At 43.2% G+C, this 16764-nt stretch overlaps 1 protein-coding gene across 18 annotated transcripts in view; it reads left to right on the top strand.

Annotated features, from left to right (window-relative positions):
- Positions 1-16764, top strand: part of LOC126095287 (cytoplasmic dynein 1 intermediate chain) — a 197842-nt gene that overhangs the window by 13364 nt on the left and 167714 nt on the right. For all 18 annotated transcript variants that reach the window (XM_049910054.1, XM_049910055.1, XM_049910056.1 and 15 more), the window contains exon 2: positions 13913-14017. In XM_049910054.1, coding sequence (XP_049766011.1) covers positions 13919-14017 — 99 coding nt within the window. In that variant the 5' untranslated portion in view covers positions 13913-13918. The remainder of the gene's footprint in view (positions 1-13912; positions 14018-16764) is intronic.

The raw sequence follows: 16764 nt of genomic DNA on the forward strand, positions 1-16764 counted from the left end.
TCTCATCGTTCTGAGTGATCTTGTATCAAATCATCATTTCTTACTGAGCATCTTGTGGCCCGCCATCTCAATTCCTGACAGTGTCAGCATCCTTTTCGTACCCGGCTACCTTTCTAATGCAGAAACGACAGGTTGGACTGCACTCCTCTATATTTCACTCCCCCCCCCCCCCCCCCCCCACCTAGTTGTATTACGTAATGAACCATTCACTGACAGGGAATTGCTTGTGACTCTTGCCTCATCTCAGGATATGGCCCAAGGCACTGATTCAGTTCATAATCAGATGATCTAGCATCTGAATGTTACTAAAAGGCTTCATCTACTCGGGGTCTTCAATCGTAATTGTCTCGAAGGTGTTTTCCTTCACAGTGGGGAGATACTATTATCGTCCAAATCCTTAAGCCAGGCAAAAACCCAACATCTGTTGACAGCTAATGATTGATTAGCCTCACCAGTGTTCTCTGCTACTTGCTTGAAAAGATGGTTGTCTGCAGATAATCCTGGTTCTTGAACTTTGGGGATTTTTGTCCCGCTAGTAGTGTGATTTGCAGGGGTGGGGGTGGGGGGTGGGTAGGAATATCCACAACTGACCATTTAGGTAGGTTGGAAATGGCAAGCCGACAGGCGTTTTGTAAGCACCAACCCCTCATTGTAGTTTTGTGACCTACATAAAGCATAACGCACAGCCTAACACCATCGCATTTTATGTACCTCCAAGACAGGCTTTCCAGGCTCCGTGCCAATTTTTGTCATTTTTATCCCACCAGTTGTTCCAGGTTAGCATTGATACTTCACTCAGCATTATGCAGACCACCATGCAGAGTGTCCACATTTCCTATTCACCATCGATGGGCTAGTGACCTCTGTCAGGTCACTGAAGCCATCCCTGTACCGTATATCAATGAGTTTTACATTTGGTGTAGCTCCCACTCTGTAGCATTGGCTGAATGCCAGATTCAAGGTGTGACTGAACAGCAACTCCTAGGCACCATGCAAAGAACCTCTGCTTGAGCCCTCTGCTGTGGTTTCCAACTGTCTCCTGCAAAAATGTGGGTCATCCATTTGTTGTCATAACACAGTCCGTAATGATCTGGAATTCTACTTGTGTAACCAGCACATGGATTTTATTACCCAGTCCTGATGTTTGGGCCTCCTTTTTGATAAAAATCTGACTTGTCTGCCTTACATTAGTCAACTAAAGAGTAGCTGCACACGGAAGCTTAATGCCCTCTGTTCATTGCACACACCTCTTGGACTGCAAAATGTGCTGCTCTGCTCTGTATGCACTAGGTCCCAATCACTGATGGAAGCTTCCCTCTTCAGCTCTGACAATACCAACTGGTGCTCACTTACAAGTGCCATCTGAGAACCTGCCCCTGATCTTTTCACATTCTTTATGTATACAATGGTCGTTGACTCTCTAATACCCCGAATGGGATTACTAATTGTTATGTGCCTCACATGCCTCTGCCGGGACCTCCATCTAACCTCCTTAGAATGTGTTGTTGCTGTTGCACCGCATTTTGAAAGCTTCTATTCTCCTTTTGTCTAAACTGTTTATCCTCCATGTTTCACTTCCATACATGGCTACACTCCAAATACCTTCAGAAAAGACTTACATCTATATGTTATGTTAAAAAATATCTCTTATTCAGAAGTGCCTTTCTTGCCATTGCCTGCCCACATTTTGTATCCTCTCTACTTTGGCCATTGTCAGTTATTTTGCTGCCTAAATAGTGAAACTTACCTACTGCTTTGAGTGTCTTGTTTCCTATCTAATTCACTTAGCATCACCTTATACAATTCTGCTACATTCCATTATCATTTCAGTACACTATCCATTCCATTCAACTGCTCCTCCAAGTCTTTCGTTGTCTCTAACAGAATTGCAGTCTCAATGGCAAACCTCGAAGTTCTTAATTATTCTCCCTGGACTTTAATTCCTACTCCAAATTTTTCTTCGGTTTCCTTTACTGCTTGCTCAGTGTACAGATTGAATAACATCGATGGTAGATTACAACCCTGTCTCACTCCCCTCTGAACCACTGCTTCCCTTTCTTACCCCTCGGCTCGTATAACTGATGTCTGATTTCTACACAAGTTGTAAATAGCCTTTTACAACTTGTATTTTACCTCTGCTATTTTCACAATTTGAAAGACTGTTCCAGCCAATAATGTCAAAAGGTTCCTCTAAGTCTACAAATGCTATAAATGTAGATTTGCCTTTCCTTAGCCTATCTCTTAAGATATGTCATGGGGTCAATATTGCCTCATATGTTCCTACATTTCTCCAGAATCCAAACTGATCTTCCCCGAGGTCGGCGTCTACCAGTCTTTCCATTCTTGTGTAAAGAATTCGTGTTGGGATTTTGAAACCATGATTTACTAAACTGATAGTTCGATAATTTTCACACCTGTCGGCAATTGCTTTTTTGGAATTGGAATTATGATATTCTTCTTGAAGACTGAGGGTAACTCGCCTGTATGATACATCTTGCACATCAGATGCAAGAGTTTTGTCATGGCTGGTGCTCTCAAGGCTATCAATAATTCTGATGGAATGTCATCTACTCATTGGGTCTTGCTTTGACTTAGAACTCTGAAAGTTCTGTCAAATTCTTCTCATAGTATATCATCTCCCATTTGATCTTCATCTACATCCTCTTTCCTTTCTATAATATTGCCTTCATCTCTCATGTATAGACCCTCTATATACTGCTTCCACCATTCTCTACCACCTGTGGGTCCGGGGGTTAGAATAGGCCTGAGGTATTCGTGCCTGACGTAAGAGGTGACTAAAAGGAGTCTCACACATTTCGGCCTTTATGTGATGGTCCCCTGTACCGTTTGGCATCCATTCTTCAAAATTTCCTTGAAGAGCGAGCCAGTTGGGGAAGGGCGCTTTACATGGTGCATCTTGTCAATCATGCTCTGAGACCTATCGCATCCTTCGTCAATGTGGATCTGCACTTCTGCTCATTCTCAACTGTTGGGCGAGGTCACCCTCCTGGGTGCGTATTTTTCCATCAGCTGTGCAATACTGTTTTCTACACTGACAGTGATAATGGACTTGTTTGCTTGGTTGCACCTGAGACCCAGCATGGTAGCCAGTCTGTTGTGGTGGGGCCTCCATGTACCCTGTTGGTTGTAGCCCCTGACCACACACGGATCACTCTGCTGACGACGGTGCCATTAACTCCCCATGTATGCAGCAGAGTAGATGCCCTTCACCCTGGGGCATTGGTACTCCCGGCAATGGCCATCCTGCCAGGTGGCGTTTGCTGCAGCTGGGTGGCGCCCATGGGGAGGGCTCCTGGTCAGAGTGGGGGGCATCAGAGCAGATGCCATGTGATGAAACATAGTACATCCACCCTTGTTGGTGGTCAAACACCAGCAGTCTCTTAAGCGTTCACGGGCCCAATTCAACACACGGAAGTATGACCCTAAATCGGTCGCATCCCTGGCCACACCATGAGGGGAAAGTCAGGCTAAGGATGGCAGCAGCACTTATTCGACCTGGTACCTCATATGTTCAAGAGCTGATGGGGAATCTTTCATGACGATGAAGTCTCAGTTTTTTGTTCAGCATTTATAGGACAAGTTTGGGGAGGTGGAGGGCTTGTCAAAAATGAGATCTGGGTCAGTCTTGATCAAAACAGCATCATCTGCCCAGTCACAGGCATTACTTGCTTGTGACAAGCTGGGGGATGGTTCTGTAACCATCACGCCCCATAAGAGCTTAAATATGGTCCAGGGTATCATATTTCACAGGGACCTTCTTTTGCAGTCTGACGATGAGCTGCGCACCAATTTAGTGGCGAGGTGTACATTTCATTCAGCGTGTCTACTGGGACCCGAGGGATAATAAGTTTGCCATTGGTGCCTTTATCTTGGCCTTAGAGGGTGATACATTACCCGAGAAGGTCAAGGTGATGGTCTACCAGTGTGATGTAAAACCCCGTATCCCTCCCCCAATGCAATGCTTTAAATGGTCGAAGTTCAGCCATAAGTCTTCCTGCTGTACTTCCAGCTCCGCCATCTTCCTGCTGTACTTCCAGTGCCGCCAGTCGAAATTGCGGACGCCCGTCACATCCCAATACTCCATGTGCCCTGCCTCCCATCTGTGCCAACTGTGGAGAGCACCATTTGCCTTGCTTGCCTGACTGCAGGATTCTCCAGAAACAAAGAAAAATCATGGGGTAGAAGACCCTGGACCAACTGACCTACACTGAGACTAAGAAGAAATTTGAATGCCTACATCCTGTACAAATGGCATCGTCTCATGCTGCCGCTACAACAGTTCTAGCCCCAACAGCTCTGTCAACCCCAGTCACCTCTCAGAGCCAGAAGACTACAGCTGCCCTCTTGATGGTGGGGCACTTCCCTCCTTGTTGCTCTGACACCACCTACTTTGGGGGCAACAACCCCCCCCCCCCCTCAACCATCGGGGATATCAGTCTCCACTTCTGCGCTGGAGAAGTATTAGTCTTCTTCGGCTTCTCTCGCTAGGAAGGGGTCCCTTGGGTCACTCCCTTTCCAGGTGTTTCTGTTAGTGGGAAAGATGACACCCGCCAATGGCTGAAGAGCCCAAAAGCAATTGGTCGTAGAACTTCATGCTCGTCCTCAGTCCCGGAGACTGAATCAGTGAAGTCCTCCCAGCCAGGGAAACCCAAGGAGCAGCGAGAGAAATCCAAAAAGATCTCCAAGACAAAGGGAATTGTGGTAGCACCCACTCCACCACTACCAACAAGCTTTGCATCTGTGGATGAGGTGGAGATCTGGCGTCCGCTGAGGACCTAGGTCTCACCGGACCCTCACACAATGGATAAAGACTGCTCAGGCTAAAACGTTGGTGGCAGCAGGTGACCCTGAAGTGTAAATTTCCTCATTGAATGTTCAATGCGTTTGCAGTCTCACGATGACGACATCCTCCAGTGGAATTGCGGCAGTTTTTCCACTGCCTAGCTGAGCTACGGCAACTAGTTAAGCTTTACACCTGCTTTCTGCATTGTCCTTCAGGAAACCTGGTTCCTAGCAATGCGGACCCATGCCCTCCGTGGCTAAAGGGATATTACAGGAACCATAGCGACTATAATAGTGTGTCAGGTGGAGTTAGCGTTAATGCCCTAAACTCAGTCTGTAGTGAAACTGTGCCCCTTCAAACCCCTCTTGAAGCAGTGGCTGTCAGAATAAGGACGACGCAGGAAATAACTGTATGCAATGTATATCTTCCTCCAGATGGTGCAGTACACCTGAATGTATTAGCTGCACTGATAGATCAGCTCCCTAAAACTTCCCTACTTTTGGGAGATTTTAATGCCCATAACCTGTTGTCGGGTGGCACCGTGCTTAATGCCCGAGGCAAAGATGTTGCAACTTAAGTGCCTCAGTTCGACCTTTGCCTCCTAAATACTAGGGCCGTCACACATTTCAGTATGGCTTATTGTAGTTACTCAGCCATTGATTTATCAATTTGCGGCCCAGGACTTCTCCCATATATCCACTGGAGAGCACATGACAACCTATGTGGTGCTGACCGCTTCCCCATCTTCCTGTCACTTCCCCAGAGTCAGCCACACAGATGCACGCCCAGATGGGCTTTAAACAAGGTGGACTGGGAAACTTTCACCTCTGCTATCACCATTGAATCTCCCCCTTAGGGGAATGTTGATGTTATGGTTGAGCAGGTGACTACAACAATCCTTTCTGCAGCAGAAAATGTGATCCCTCGTTTTTTCGGGTGCCTCCGGCGAAAGGCAGTCCCTTGGTGGTCGCTGGAAGTCGCTGAAGCAATTAAGGAGCATCGGCGAGCTCTACAGTGCCAACCCTGGAGCACTTCATAGACTTTAAACGACTCTGTGCCCACATTTGCCAACTTATCAGATGACGGAAGCAGGAGTGTTGGTAGAGATACGTCTCGACCATTGAGTACCATACGTCGCCTTCCCAAGTCTGGACAAGGATCAAACATGTTTTCGGGTACCAGACCAACAGATGTTCCTGGTGTTAACATAAATGGCATGTTGCCCGAGCACTTTGCCCGAGCACTTTGCCCGAGCACTTTGCCCGAGCACTTTGCCCGAGCACTTTGCCCGAGCACTTTGCCCGAGCACTTTGCCCGAGCACTTTGCCCGAGCACTTTGCCCGAGCACTTTGCCCGAGCACTTTGCCCGAGCACTTTGCCCGAGCACTTTGCCCGAGCACTTTGCCCGAGCACTTTGCCCGAGCACTTTGCCCGAGCACTTTGCCCGAGCACTTTGCCCGAGCACTTTGCCCGAGCACTTTGCCCGAGCACTTTGCCCGAGCACTTTGCCCGAGCACTTTGCCCGAGCACTTTGCCCGAGCACTTTGCCCGAGCACTTTGCCCGAGCACTTTGCCCGAGCACTTTGCCCGAGCACTTTGCCCGAGCACTTTGCCCGAGCACTTTGCCCGAGCACTTTGCCCGAGCACTTTGCCCGAGCACTTTGCCCGAGCACTTTGCCCGAGCACTTTGCCCGAGCACTTTGCCCGAGCACTTTGCCCGAGCACTTTGCCCGAGCACTTTGCCCGAGCACTTTGCATCGGGGAATTACTCCCCAGCATTTCGCCCTCTCAAACTGCGGCTGGAAGGAAAAGTCCTCGTTTACTTCATGCCACAGTGAATCCTATAATAATTTACAGAGTGGGAGCTCCTCAGTGCCCTTATTCATTGCCTCGACACTGCTCCTGGGTCAGATCGAATCCACAGTCAGATGATTAAACGTCTCTCATCTGACTACAAGCGACATCTCATCATCTTCAACTGGATCTGGTGTGATGGCGTCTTTCCATCACAATGGTGGGAGAGCAACATCATTCTGGTGCTCAAATCCAGTAAAAACCCGCTTGATGTGGATAGCTATCGGCCCATCAGCCTCGCCAACGTTCTTTGTAAGCTGCTGGAACATATGGTGTGTCAGCGGTTGGGTTGGGTCCTGGATTCGTGTGCCATGCTGGCTTCATGTCAGAGCGGCTTCCACCAGGGTCACTCTACCACTGATAATCTTGTGTCCCCCGAATCTGCCATCTAAACAGTCGTTTCCAGACACCAACACCTGGTTGCCATATTTTTTTATTTACATAAAGTGTATGACACTACCTGGCGACACCATATCTTTGCCACATTATATGAGTGGGGTCCTTGAGGCCCACTCCAGATTTTTATCCAAAATTTCCTGTTGCTTTATACTTTCAATGTCCAAGTTGGTACCATTCATAGTTCCCCACATATCCAGGGGAATGGGGTCCTTCAGGGCTTTGTATTGAGTGAATCTCTATTTTTAGTGGCTATTAATGGTCTAGCAGCAGCTTTAGGGCCATCTGTCTCACCTTCTCTGTATGCAGACGACTTTGCATATCGTACTGCTCCACCAGTATTGGTGTTGCTGAGCAGCACCTGCAGGGAGCCATCAACAAGGCGCAGTCATGGGCTCTAGCCCACGGTTTCCAGTTTTCAGCCGCAAAGTCATGTGTTATGCACTTCTGTCGGTGTCTTACCATTCATCCGGAACCAGAACTTTACCTTAATGATGGTCCACTCCCTGTAGTGGAGACATATAGATTCTTAGGACTGGTTTTCGATGCACGATTGACTTGACTTCCTCACCTCCGTGAGCTTAAGCGGAAGTGTTGACAGCACCTAAATGCCCTACGCTGCCTGAGCAAACCAACTTGGGTGCAGAGAGCTCTACGCTGCTGCAGGACTACAGAGCCCTTGTTCAATCCCGCCTTGACTATGGGAGTCTGGTTTATGGTTTGTCGGTGCCCTCAGCACTGTGTTTATGCTACCCAGTGCACCACTGTGGCGTTCGCATAGTGACAGGAGCTTTAAGGATGAGTCCGGTGACCAGTGTCCTGGTGGAGGCCAGAGTCCGTCCATTGCAGGTTAGGCATGCATAACTGCTGGTCAGTTTCGTTGCACTCGTTCGTAGTTCTTCTGCGCATCCGAATCACCGTCTCCTTTTCCCACCCACGGCGGTTCATCTCCCGCATCGGTCGCCCAGTTCAGGGCTTCCAATTGCAGTTCGTGTCCGATCCCTTCTTTCCGAACTGGAGTTCTTGCCTTTACCACCTCTACTTGAGGTTCATTCATGTACACCTCCATAGTGTACACATAGGCTGCAGCTACTTCTTGACCATTCACATGTCCATAAGGACTCAGTTAACACCGCAGCTCTCTGCTGCCACTGCCTCTCGATTCTTGACACGTACCGAGGCCGTGAAGTGGTTTACACCAATGGTGCGATGGCTGATGATCATGTTGGCTTCCCATATGTCCATGGAGGACATATCGAACAGCTTCCCTTGCCCGATGGCTGCATTGTTGAACTGCCGAGCTGGTGGCTGTATCTCATGCTCTTGAGCACATCCTTTCATACCCGGTGGAGTCATTTCTTCTATGTACTGACTCCTTGAGCAGCCTACAAGCTATCGACTAGTGTTACCCTTGTCATCCTTTGGTAGCGACCATCCAGGAGTCCATCTATACCCTGGAACGGTCCAGTCATTCAGTGGTGTTTGTCTGGACCCCAGGTCATGTCGGAATCCCAGGCTACAAACTTGCTGACAGGCTACAAGGAAACCACTTACGGAGATTGGTTTCTCTGCAACTGATCTGTGTTCAGTACTACGCCGCAAGGTTTTGCGGCTTTGGGATACAGAGTGGGATAACCTCAGTATGCACAATAAACTGTGTGCCATTAAGGAGACTACGAATGTGTGGAATACCTCTACGCGGGCGTCTCGCAGGGACTGTGCGGTAATCTGTCGGCTCAGCATTGGCCATGCTTGGGTGGCATATGGCTACGTCCTGCGCCGTGATGACCCACCTCAGTGTCAGTGCGGCACCTGGCTGACAGTGGCCCATATCTTGGTGAGCTGTTCTTCTTTGGCTGCCCTGCGACGGAGTCTTCGGTTAAGTTTTCGTGCATGTCTTTTGCCCCTTTGTGTTCTCCACTCCAATGCTTTTAGGCTGGATGTTTTAATGTGTCACAGATTGGCTGGCTTTTCCTTTTTATTCTCGTGGTCGACCAGCCACGTGTGTCTACTGCTGACAAAGGCCTTCGTGGCCGAAAGCTTTAATTGTGTGAATCTTTTTATTGTGCCTATCGCGACTCGGCATCTCCGCTATATGGTGAGTAGTAACTTTCCTTCTCTGGTATTGTTACATTCCATCCTGGATTTTCCATTGTTTGAACTATCACCAAAGTAATAAATGTTCTTAATTTTTTCAATCTTTGTCTTTAAATATGCTATTAATTTTATTTGAAAGGCATGAACAGCAGTGGTTTCATGATGGAGACAGTTGCTGGCCATACAAATGCTAATACTCTGACATTCTTTGTCCCCAAAATAGACAACAAATGGATGTAATGTGGCCTGCCTATTCTCCCAGTGAAATCCTTGCACAGCATATTGAACAACAAGAAAAATTCTCATCAGAGTCCATCAATATAATTAATTCATTTTCTGCAAGACTTCTTTCTAGCTGCATACGGTGTAAACTTTGGTGTTTTGACACAAAGTGATGGCTTCTCGAACTGGTAATTTTCAAAATTAGTGCCTCCATGAAATCTTAAACAGTAATCTGACATGTCTCTAATGTATCTCTGTCAGTATGGACCCATTGCTTGTATTCTACTGATTCTTCAGGATTAGTCTTTAAAAGCATCTTCATGAAAAGCCTCTAGTTGCATTTTTCCTGGACATTCCTCACAACCTGACAATCAACATTTTGATTCCAAACTGCATACAGCTTTTTTTTCATCAAATCCTTGTAGTCAAATTGGATAGATGTTGCTTAAGCCATGATTAATTTGATGAATTGCTCATACACAACTGAATGTGATCCAGAAGCACCAATTGTAGTACACCATTTCGGCCTGAGCTCACAATATTTTGAGAATCGTAGTTGATTTCCATATTGTTTACAATAAGCAATGAACATTTCTTTCAGGTTACAAGGGAGCAGGCGTTTCTGCTTGTGAATCTTTTCCCCATTTATTCTTACTGCAACACAATCCTTTTTGCTGGCACATAAATGAGAAAACTCATCATCTTCAAAAAAGTGAGGACATTTTGTTTTACTTCCACACTGAGCTTTTTTCTTTTTGGTTTGCAGATGTTGCCAAAATCCCATCTTCCATCTTTAGTTTCCTAGCCTTCTTCACCATTTTAGTTGAAACAGCAAATTCTTTAGCCGTTTTTTTTTTTTTTTTTCAATAGTCCAGCTATTTCGGACCAGGGTCAAAATTTGAACTTTACTGCAATTATTTGAAGTCTGAAGCTTAATCTTAAGTTCTTCAATTAAGATGTCCATATCTTTACAGTTTTGGCACTCTTCTGTTTGTATTTGTGCAATATCTACTTGGCTCACACCAACAGCTGTGGCATTACCTTAGTAATGCTGCTTTGGGCTTTCAGAACTTTGCACTTTATGTATCCCATTGAATCCCTTTTGCTGATCCGTTGAAGCTTTAATGGTGACTCACAAGTGATGGTAATGAAGTATTAGCAGTAAAGGAAGCATCAACAACATCTGTATCTTCAGTGGATGATGATACTTGCTTATCCTGGTGGGATGATTCTTTTTGGGCCACTTCATGTCTACATTAGGTACAAATTTTCTGGCCAGGTTTAAAAACTTCATTAGTCAGTAACTTCAGCCTGTCGACATTGCAATGGTTACTGGAGTTAAAGCCTTCTTGATTACACGTTTTTCTTTACCAATCAGGTTGCAGCAAGTTTTCTGTAGGAATTAAAATTTTGTCATCATAAGGCATTATGGTAGGGACAAATTTGGGCAACTTCAGTAAAATCAACTCCAGACCTACATTGTAGAAGCTCTTTGTCCACTGGTGACTTTTCATTAACTGATCGTAGTTGACTTTTCCCATAATAGAATGGTGATGACTTATGACAATCAACTCCATCTGATCCACCAAAGTAGCAGAGTGCAAGGGTCTCGTGGTTCATTTTATACATTAGTTTATTACCCTATAACAAGCAGTTTTGAAAGCTCATGAATATTTTGGTTTGAAGCATAGCAGATTCAGATTTCTTTGTATAAAAAATATCAAAACATATTGTTTTAGAGCCTACCTTCAGCTACAACGATTATTGATTATTCAAATACTCAGTATACAGCTCTAAGATTGAACAATGTCAACACCAGCACTTACATTGCACAGAAGACTGACATTGCGAAAACTGCCAAGAATGAAAGCAGCAATTGAAAGTGGTGATTCAGCAATGTATCACTGCTGCAAGAATATAGCTGTACAAAAATATTGCTGCTTTATAATGCAAATGGAAATTGGCTGACAATGTATATATGCACCATCATGCCTTGTAGGATTAAAACATTCTAAAGCAAGATAGCTTGCCGTCATGATCTTCTAGATCTTATAATCTGAAGAGCATTTTCTAAGGTTTAACTATATTTGTATTCTATACTGGAAAATAATGTAAAAACACTTCTTATTAGCATAGTTACAATCCATAAATCAATGGCAAATCTTACTATTAAAAGACACTACAATTACACTTTTTTTTTAAGTTTACTACTTCAAATTGTGTTAATTTTTGTATTTATTGATAATTCATTTTCCCTACTTTTGATTGATATTCTTACTTATCAATATGCAAGATCCAGAAATTAAACAATATAGCTTGGAATGCTTAAGCATGATCTTTCAAGCTGTAGCAAGCAGGAAGGATTGAACAAGACACAGTTGAGATATTGCCTCCCAAAAATACCCTAAAATTTGCACTTAGATAATTTTGACAAACTTTGCAGTTGCATATCTTTTCATCTAGGCATCCAATATTAATTCTGATCCACATATAGACATCATAGGTAGGAATAACCCTCCAAAGTTTTGATGTGATTGGTTCATATGAAAAGTAGCAGTGGTCGGTCAAACCTTGGCTCTCGGAATAGCACGATGAATTTTTTTTAGCCACTTTAGAGACTTGTATCTATATTTAGGTGTGGCTAAATCCCTAATTTTTGCCAAGGTGTGATTCAGCATAAAAAGTTGTCTATGTATATTAAAGCAAATGATGAAATGTCTGCTAGAACTTTTAGAAAAGCTTAGCAAACTTTGCACATTTGCACCTTTGTATGTGATGTGAAGATTAGTAGCCTCTCTTTAAAAGCCCCCAAAAATTCAACCACTGAAGATTCTGGGTGAAAGTTGCTATAGAACCATCAAAGACAATATGGAACCTTCACACCAAATTTCATTTGATTCGGAGAGGGTCAAGTGGGGATACCTTTTAATATTGGTCCCCTTGGCATGGAATGACCCCGTAGGCTTTCGTGGGATAGTTTACGCCTATCCTCAAGAATCTTCCAGTTTGGTTCCTTGCAGTATCTCTGTGACACTCTCCCATGGATTAAACAAGCCTGTGACTATTTGTGCTGCCCTTCTCTGTATATGTTCAATATACCCTGTTAGTCCTATCTGGTGTGGGCCCCATACAGTTGAGCTATATTCTAGAATCGGTCGCACAAGTGATTTGTAATCAGTCTCCTTAGTATATTGATTGCAGTTCCCTAATAGTCTACCAAAAATCTGAAGTCTACCATCTGCTTTATCCATGACTCAGCCAATGTGATCAACCCATTTCATATCCCTACAAAGTGTTACTGTAAGGCATTTGTATGAGTTTGCCGATTCCAGCAGTGACTAATTGATGTTACGGTCATAGGATACTACATTTTCTTGTATTTTGAAGTGCACAATTTCACGTTTCTGAACATGGAAAGCAATTTGTTAGCCTCTGCATCATTTTTGAATTCTTACGAAGAACTCGCTGAATATTTATGCAGTTTTTATAACATTGTCTGCAATGTCATTAATACACTACATGGACAGCAAGGGTCCCAACACTTCCCTGGGGTGCACCCAAAGTTACTTCTACATCTGATGATGAATCTTCACTGAAGATAACATGCTGTGCTTTCCCTACCAGAAAGCTCTCAATCTAGTCACAAATTTTACTTATTACCCCCATATGATCGTACTTCAGACAGTAAGTGTAGGTGTGGTACTGAGTAAAATGCTTTTCGGAAAACAAGAAGTACAGTACCTACCTGATTGCCCTAATCCAAATCTTTCAGTTTGTCATGTGAGAAAGGTGTGAATTGGGTTTCACATGATAGATGTTTCTGAAATCCATGCTGGTTGGCATTGAGGAGGTCATTCCATTCAAGATAGCTCATTATGTTTGAGCTCGTAATATTTTCTAAGATTCTACAACAAATCGATGTCAAGGGTATAGAACAGTAGTTCAATGGATCACTTCTACTACCCATCTTACAGGTGGGTGTGACGTGTGCCTTTTTCCAAGAACTGGGCACACTTTTTTGTTCAAGGGATCTGCAACAGATTACAGTTAGAAGAGGGGCTAACTCAGCCACAGTTCCATATGCTAATGTTGTCTCAAAACATTTTGCTCTATCCCTGAAATGTCATTCTGTTGGTGGCAATAAAGCTGTACACCTCAGTGTACTTCAGACTCCACACCTTGTAGTGATCTCTAAAGGTCTTAAGAAGTCTGTAATACTAACTGGCAGTATTATATCCTTGGCGATTGCCACAGTTAAAACTTAGATGCCTTTCAGTCTTCCGATTGTTTTTCAAAATTTTTCCAAATATATTTAGTGAGGCACATCCTGTCTTGATCACTGTGTGATAGAGTATTTGACACTAGTGATGATTTGGAGTGTCACAGTATTTGCATTAGCCGTCCACACTGTATTCACCCATAATTATGATTAATATTTGTTGTTTGTACACTCATTGTGTTTTTAGAATACAAAAATAATTGCTGCTATTTGGAAAGTATCTAATTTATTTTATTCTTCCATATTATTTTTTGTTGTAGATCACAATGTCAGATCGTAAGGCGGAACTTGAGAGGAAGAAAGAGAAGCTGAGACTGATACGTGAAGAAAAAGAACGACGTCGGAGAGAAAAGGAACAAAAAGATGTAATTATTTGCTTTTTTTGCCTTTTCTGTTATATTTTTCTTAAATCACAATTCTGAGACATGTTGGAGTATAGTCATTAAAAAAATCAGGACATCTTATTATTGTATTTAAAATACCATGTACCTTTAGTAAATGACGAAGTTCTGAAAATAAATATAATATGTAAAGGTAGTGATGTTAGAAAGGAAGCTTTGTTAAAGTTCATAGTCAATATGTTACTATGTAACATTAAAAAGAAAAACAAATTTCTGCAAATTCTCATAAGTTGTGATCAAGCCATTACAAGTGAACTGTTGTGTTGGTATCACATTAAATATCTCATAGTTGAGGATCAGTTACAACAACACTAGTGAAGACAATTGTTATACTGAAGACGGTTTTTAATAAATAAATGACAGTAAACATATACCGTATTTACTCGAATCTAAGCCGCACCTCAAAAATGAGACTCGAAATAAAGGAAAAAAATATTTCCCGAATCTAAGCCGCACCTGAAATTTGAGACTCGAAATTCAAGGGGAGAGAAAAGTTTTAGGCTGCACCTCCAAATCGAAACAAAGTTTGTCCATTGTAATACGAGACACAATTTAGGTCGAATGAAAGACGATACAGCTACAGTAGTTTGGTTAGAGTCGTAAGCTTAGCAGTTAAGCTTTACCAGGTAGCCATTGCTATGCGTCAGGCGCTCCGTCCGTCTGTATACGGGTACCCTTCCTTTTTCACGTGCTTCGTCTGGTTTGAATCGATTGCTTATTTTGCTTTGATCTGATAAGTGCCGTTTCCTTTGTTATAGGTGTTTACGTCACTCTAAGCTGAAAATGCATTACTGTACTGTGTCATGCATTGTTTGTCGCATTCTGATAGTGTGTGTGTACGGCCTGTCGCCACTCGCGGCATGACTTGCTTTTGTGCGCGCTGCCGCCGCTTAAAAAAAAAAAAAGAGAGAGAGAGGAATCGTCTCATTAGCGAAACAATGGCAAGAGACATCTTTGCGGCCGCTTCTTTAGTACATCAAATTCTGCACAGAAATTAGTCATCTTACATTTAAAATCTAGTCAGTTGCCGTGCTTCATTTCTGACTATATCACTATTAGGCATAAGAATAATACGAATATAAACATGACACGATACGTATATTCTTCCGCGTTTGCTGTTGTTTCACTCTAGTTTCATAGTTTATTAGGCAGACAGGATTTAAATGAGAGCAGCAAACACGAAAGAATACATGGCAAAATGTTTATTTTCGTATTATTCTTATGGTGAAGAGAATACTGCATGTGATTCACATTTCATCAGGTTCCTATTAGCAACCATCTCTTCTCACGGGTAGGAAAAAACTCGGAACATAGAGTTGGCCATATTGACAAACATCCCTAATAGTCTTGCCAGTCGGATTTTCGTAGTACATTGAAATTATGCTACATTCGAAGATGAACAATATGGAATTTGTATTTACTTTGTTGAACAATGTATGAAAATGCAGTGGTCGAAACTCAGGGCGGAGAAAAAAAAAAAGGTTTTGGCGCCAGTATTTATCTTTGTGCCCACAAAGCATGCTTGTGTAGCGCTACATATATTCGATGGCAGAAGTTAGTTGTGGCGGCACCTACCAACATTTTTCAGAACTTCCGTTTGCTTTGCACTCAATTCTAAGCCGCAGGCGGTTTTTTGGATTACAAAAACCGGAAAAAAAGTGCGGCTTAGATTCGAGTAAATACGGTATCCTTTGCACACAAAAACAATGAATTCTGATGCTACATTGTTTGTTACTCCAGGCAAAATTATGCAACACCTAGCGATCTCCTTGCTGCCTTCTTTCAGTGTCCAATATTCTAATAAGGGTATGTGAGTTGGAATTGATATCTTCACAGTTTTGTTCATTCACACGAGAATTCCTTTTAAAATAATTCATCAAAGATTTGTCCTCATTCTGAATGTCTCTTCCCCTCACCCACCTGCTTCCAGATTTGTTCAGACAGTGCACTGAGTGAACAGAACATTCTGAAGAGTATTACCAGACTGTGACACCACCGAAAATGATTTCTTGGAGATGAAAATATAAAATGTGAGCAAGTGACTTGACCCACAGCCCGAATCTAAGATGACCTTGGAACACAGACTTTTTTTGTATGGTAGCAAGCGGCAGTAAATTGGGGGTCTGTTTTCCAGCTTGCAGAATGAAAATGGTCATTGAAGTCGTGGGTGTTTGGGCAGTACATCAGGTGCTGAAGCCATGACACGCTATGTTGTTTCTGGGGCCCAAAACAGTGTGAGAGATATACTCTCTTTACTGTTATTTTTTCTCTACAAATGAAACAAATCATTCCATAAAATTTTACTCAATCTTTCAGCATTATTAGTATTAACAAATTCTCAGAAAATGGTGTAAGCTATTGGGAAGGATGGGTAATATACCAGTACAACATATATGAACACCAAAAAGGAACAATAAGAATAGAATACCAAGAAAGAGCAGCTCTCATTAAAAAGGATGCAAAACAAGGATGCAGTCTTTATTCTCTACTCCTCAATCTCTACTTCGGAGAAGCAGTGATGAATTTAAAAGAAAGATTCAGGAATGGGATTAAAATTCAAGGTGAAGAGATATCAATGCTAAGATTCACTGATGACCTTACTGTTCTCAGTGAAAGTAAGGAGGAATTGCAGGACATAGTAAATGGAATGAACAGTTTACTGAGCATGGAATGTGGATTGAGAGTGAAGAAAGATGAGAGTAATGAGGAGT

Source organism: Schistocerca cancellata, chromosome 8 (assembly GCF_023864275.1).
Source record: "Schistocerca cancellata isolate TAMUIC-IGC-003103 chromosome 8, iqSchCanc2.1, whole genome shotgun sequence".
Taxonomy (NCBI): domain Eukaryota; kingdom Metazoa; phylum Arthropoda; class Insecta; order Orthoptera; family Acrididae; genus Schistocerca; species Schistocerca cancellata.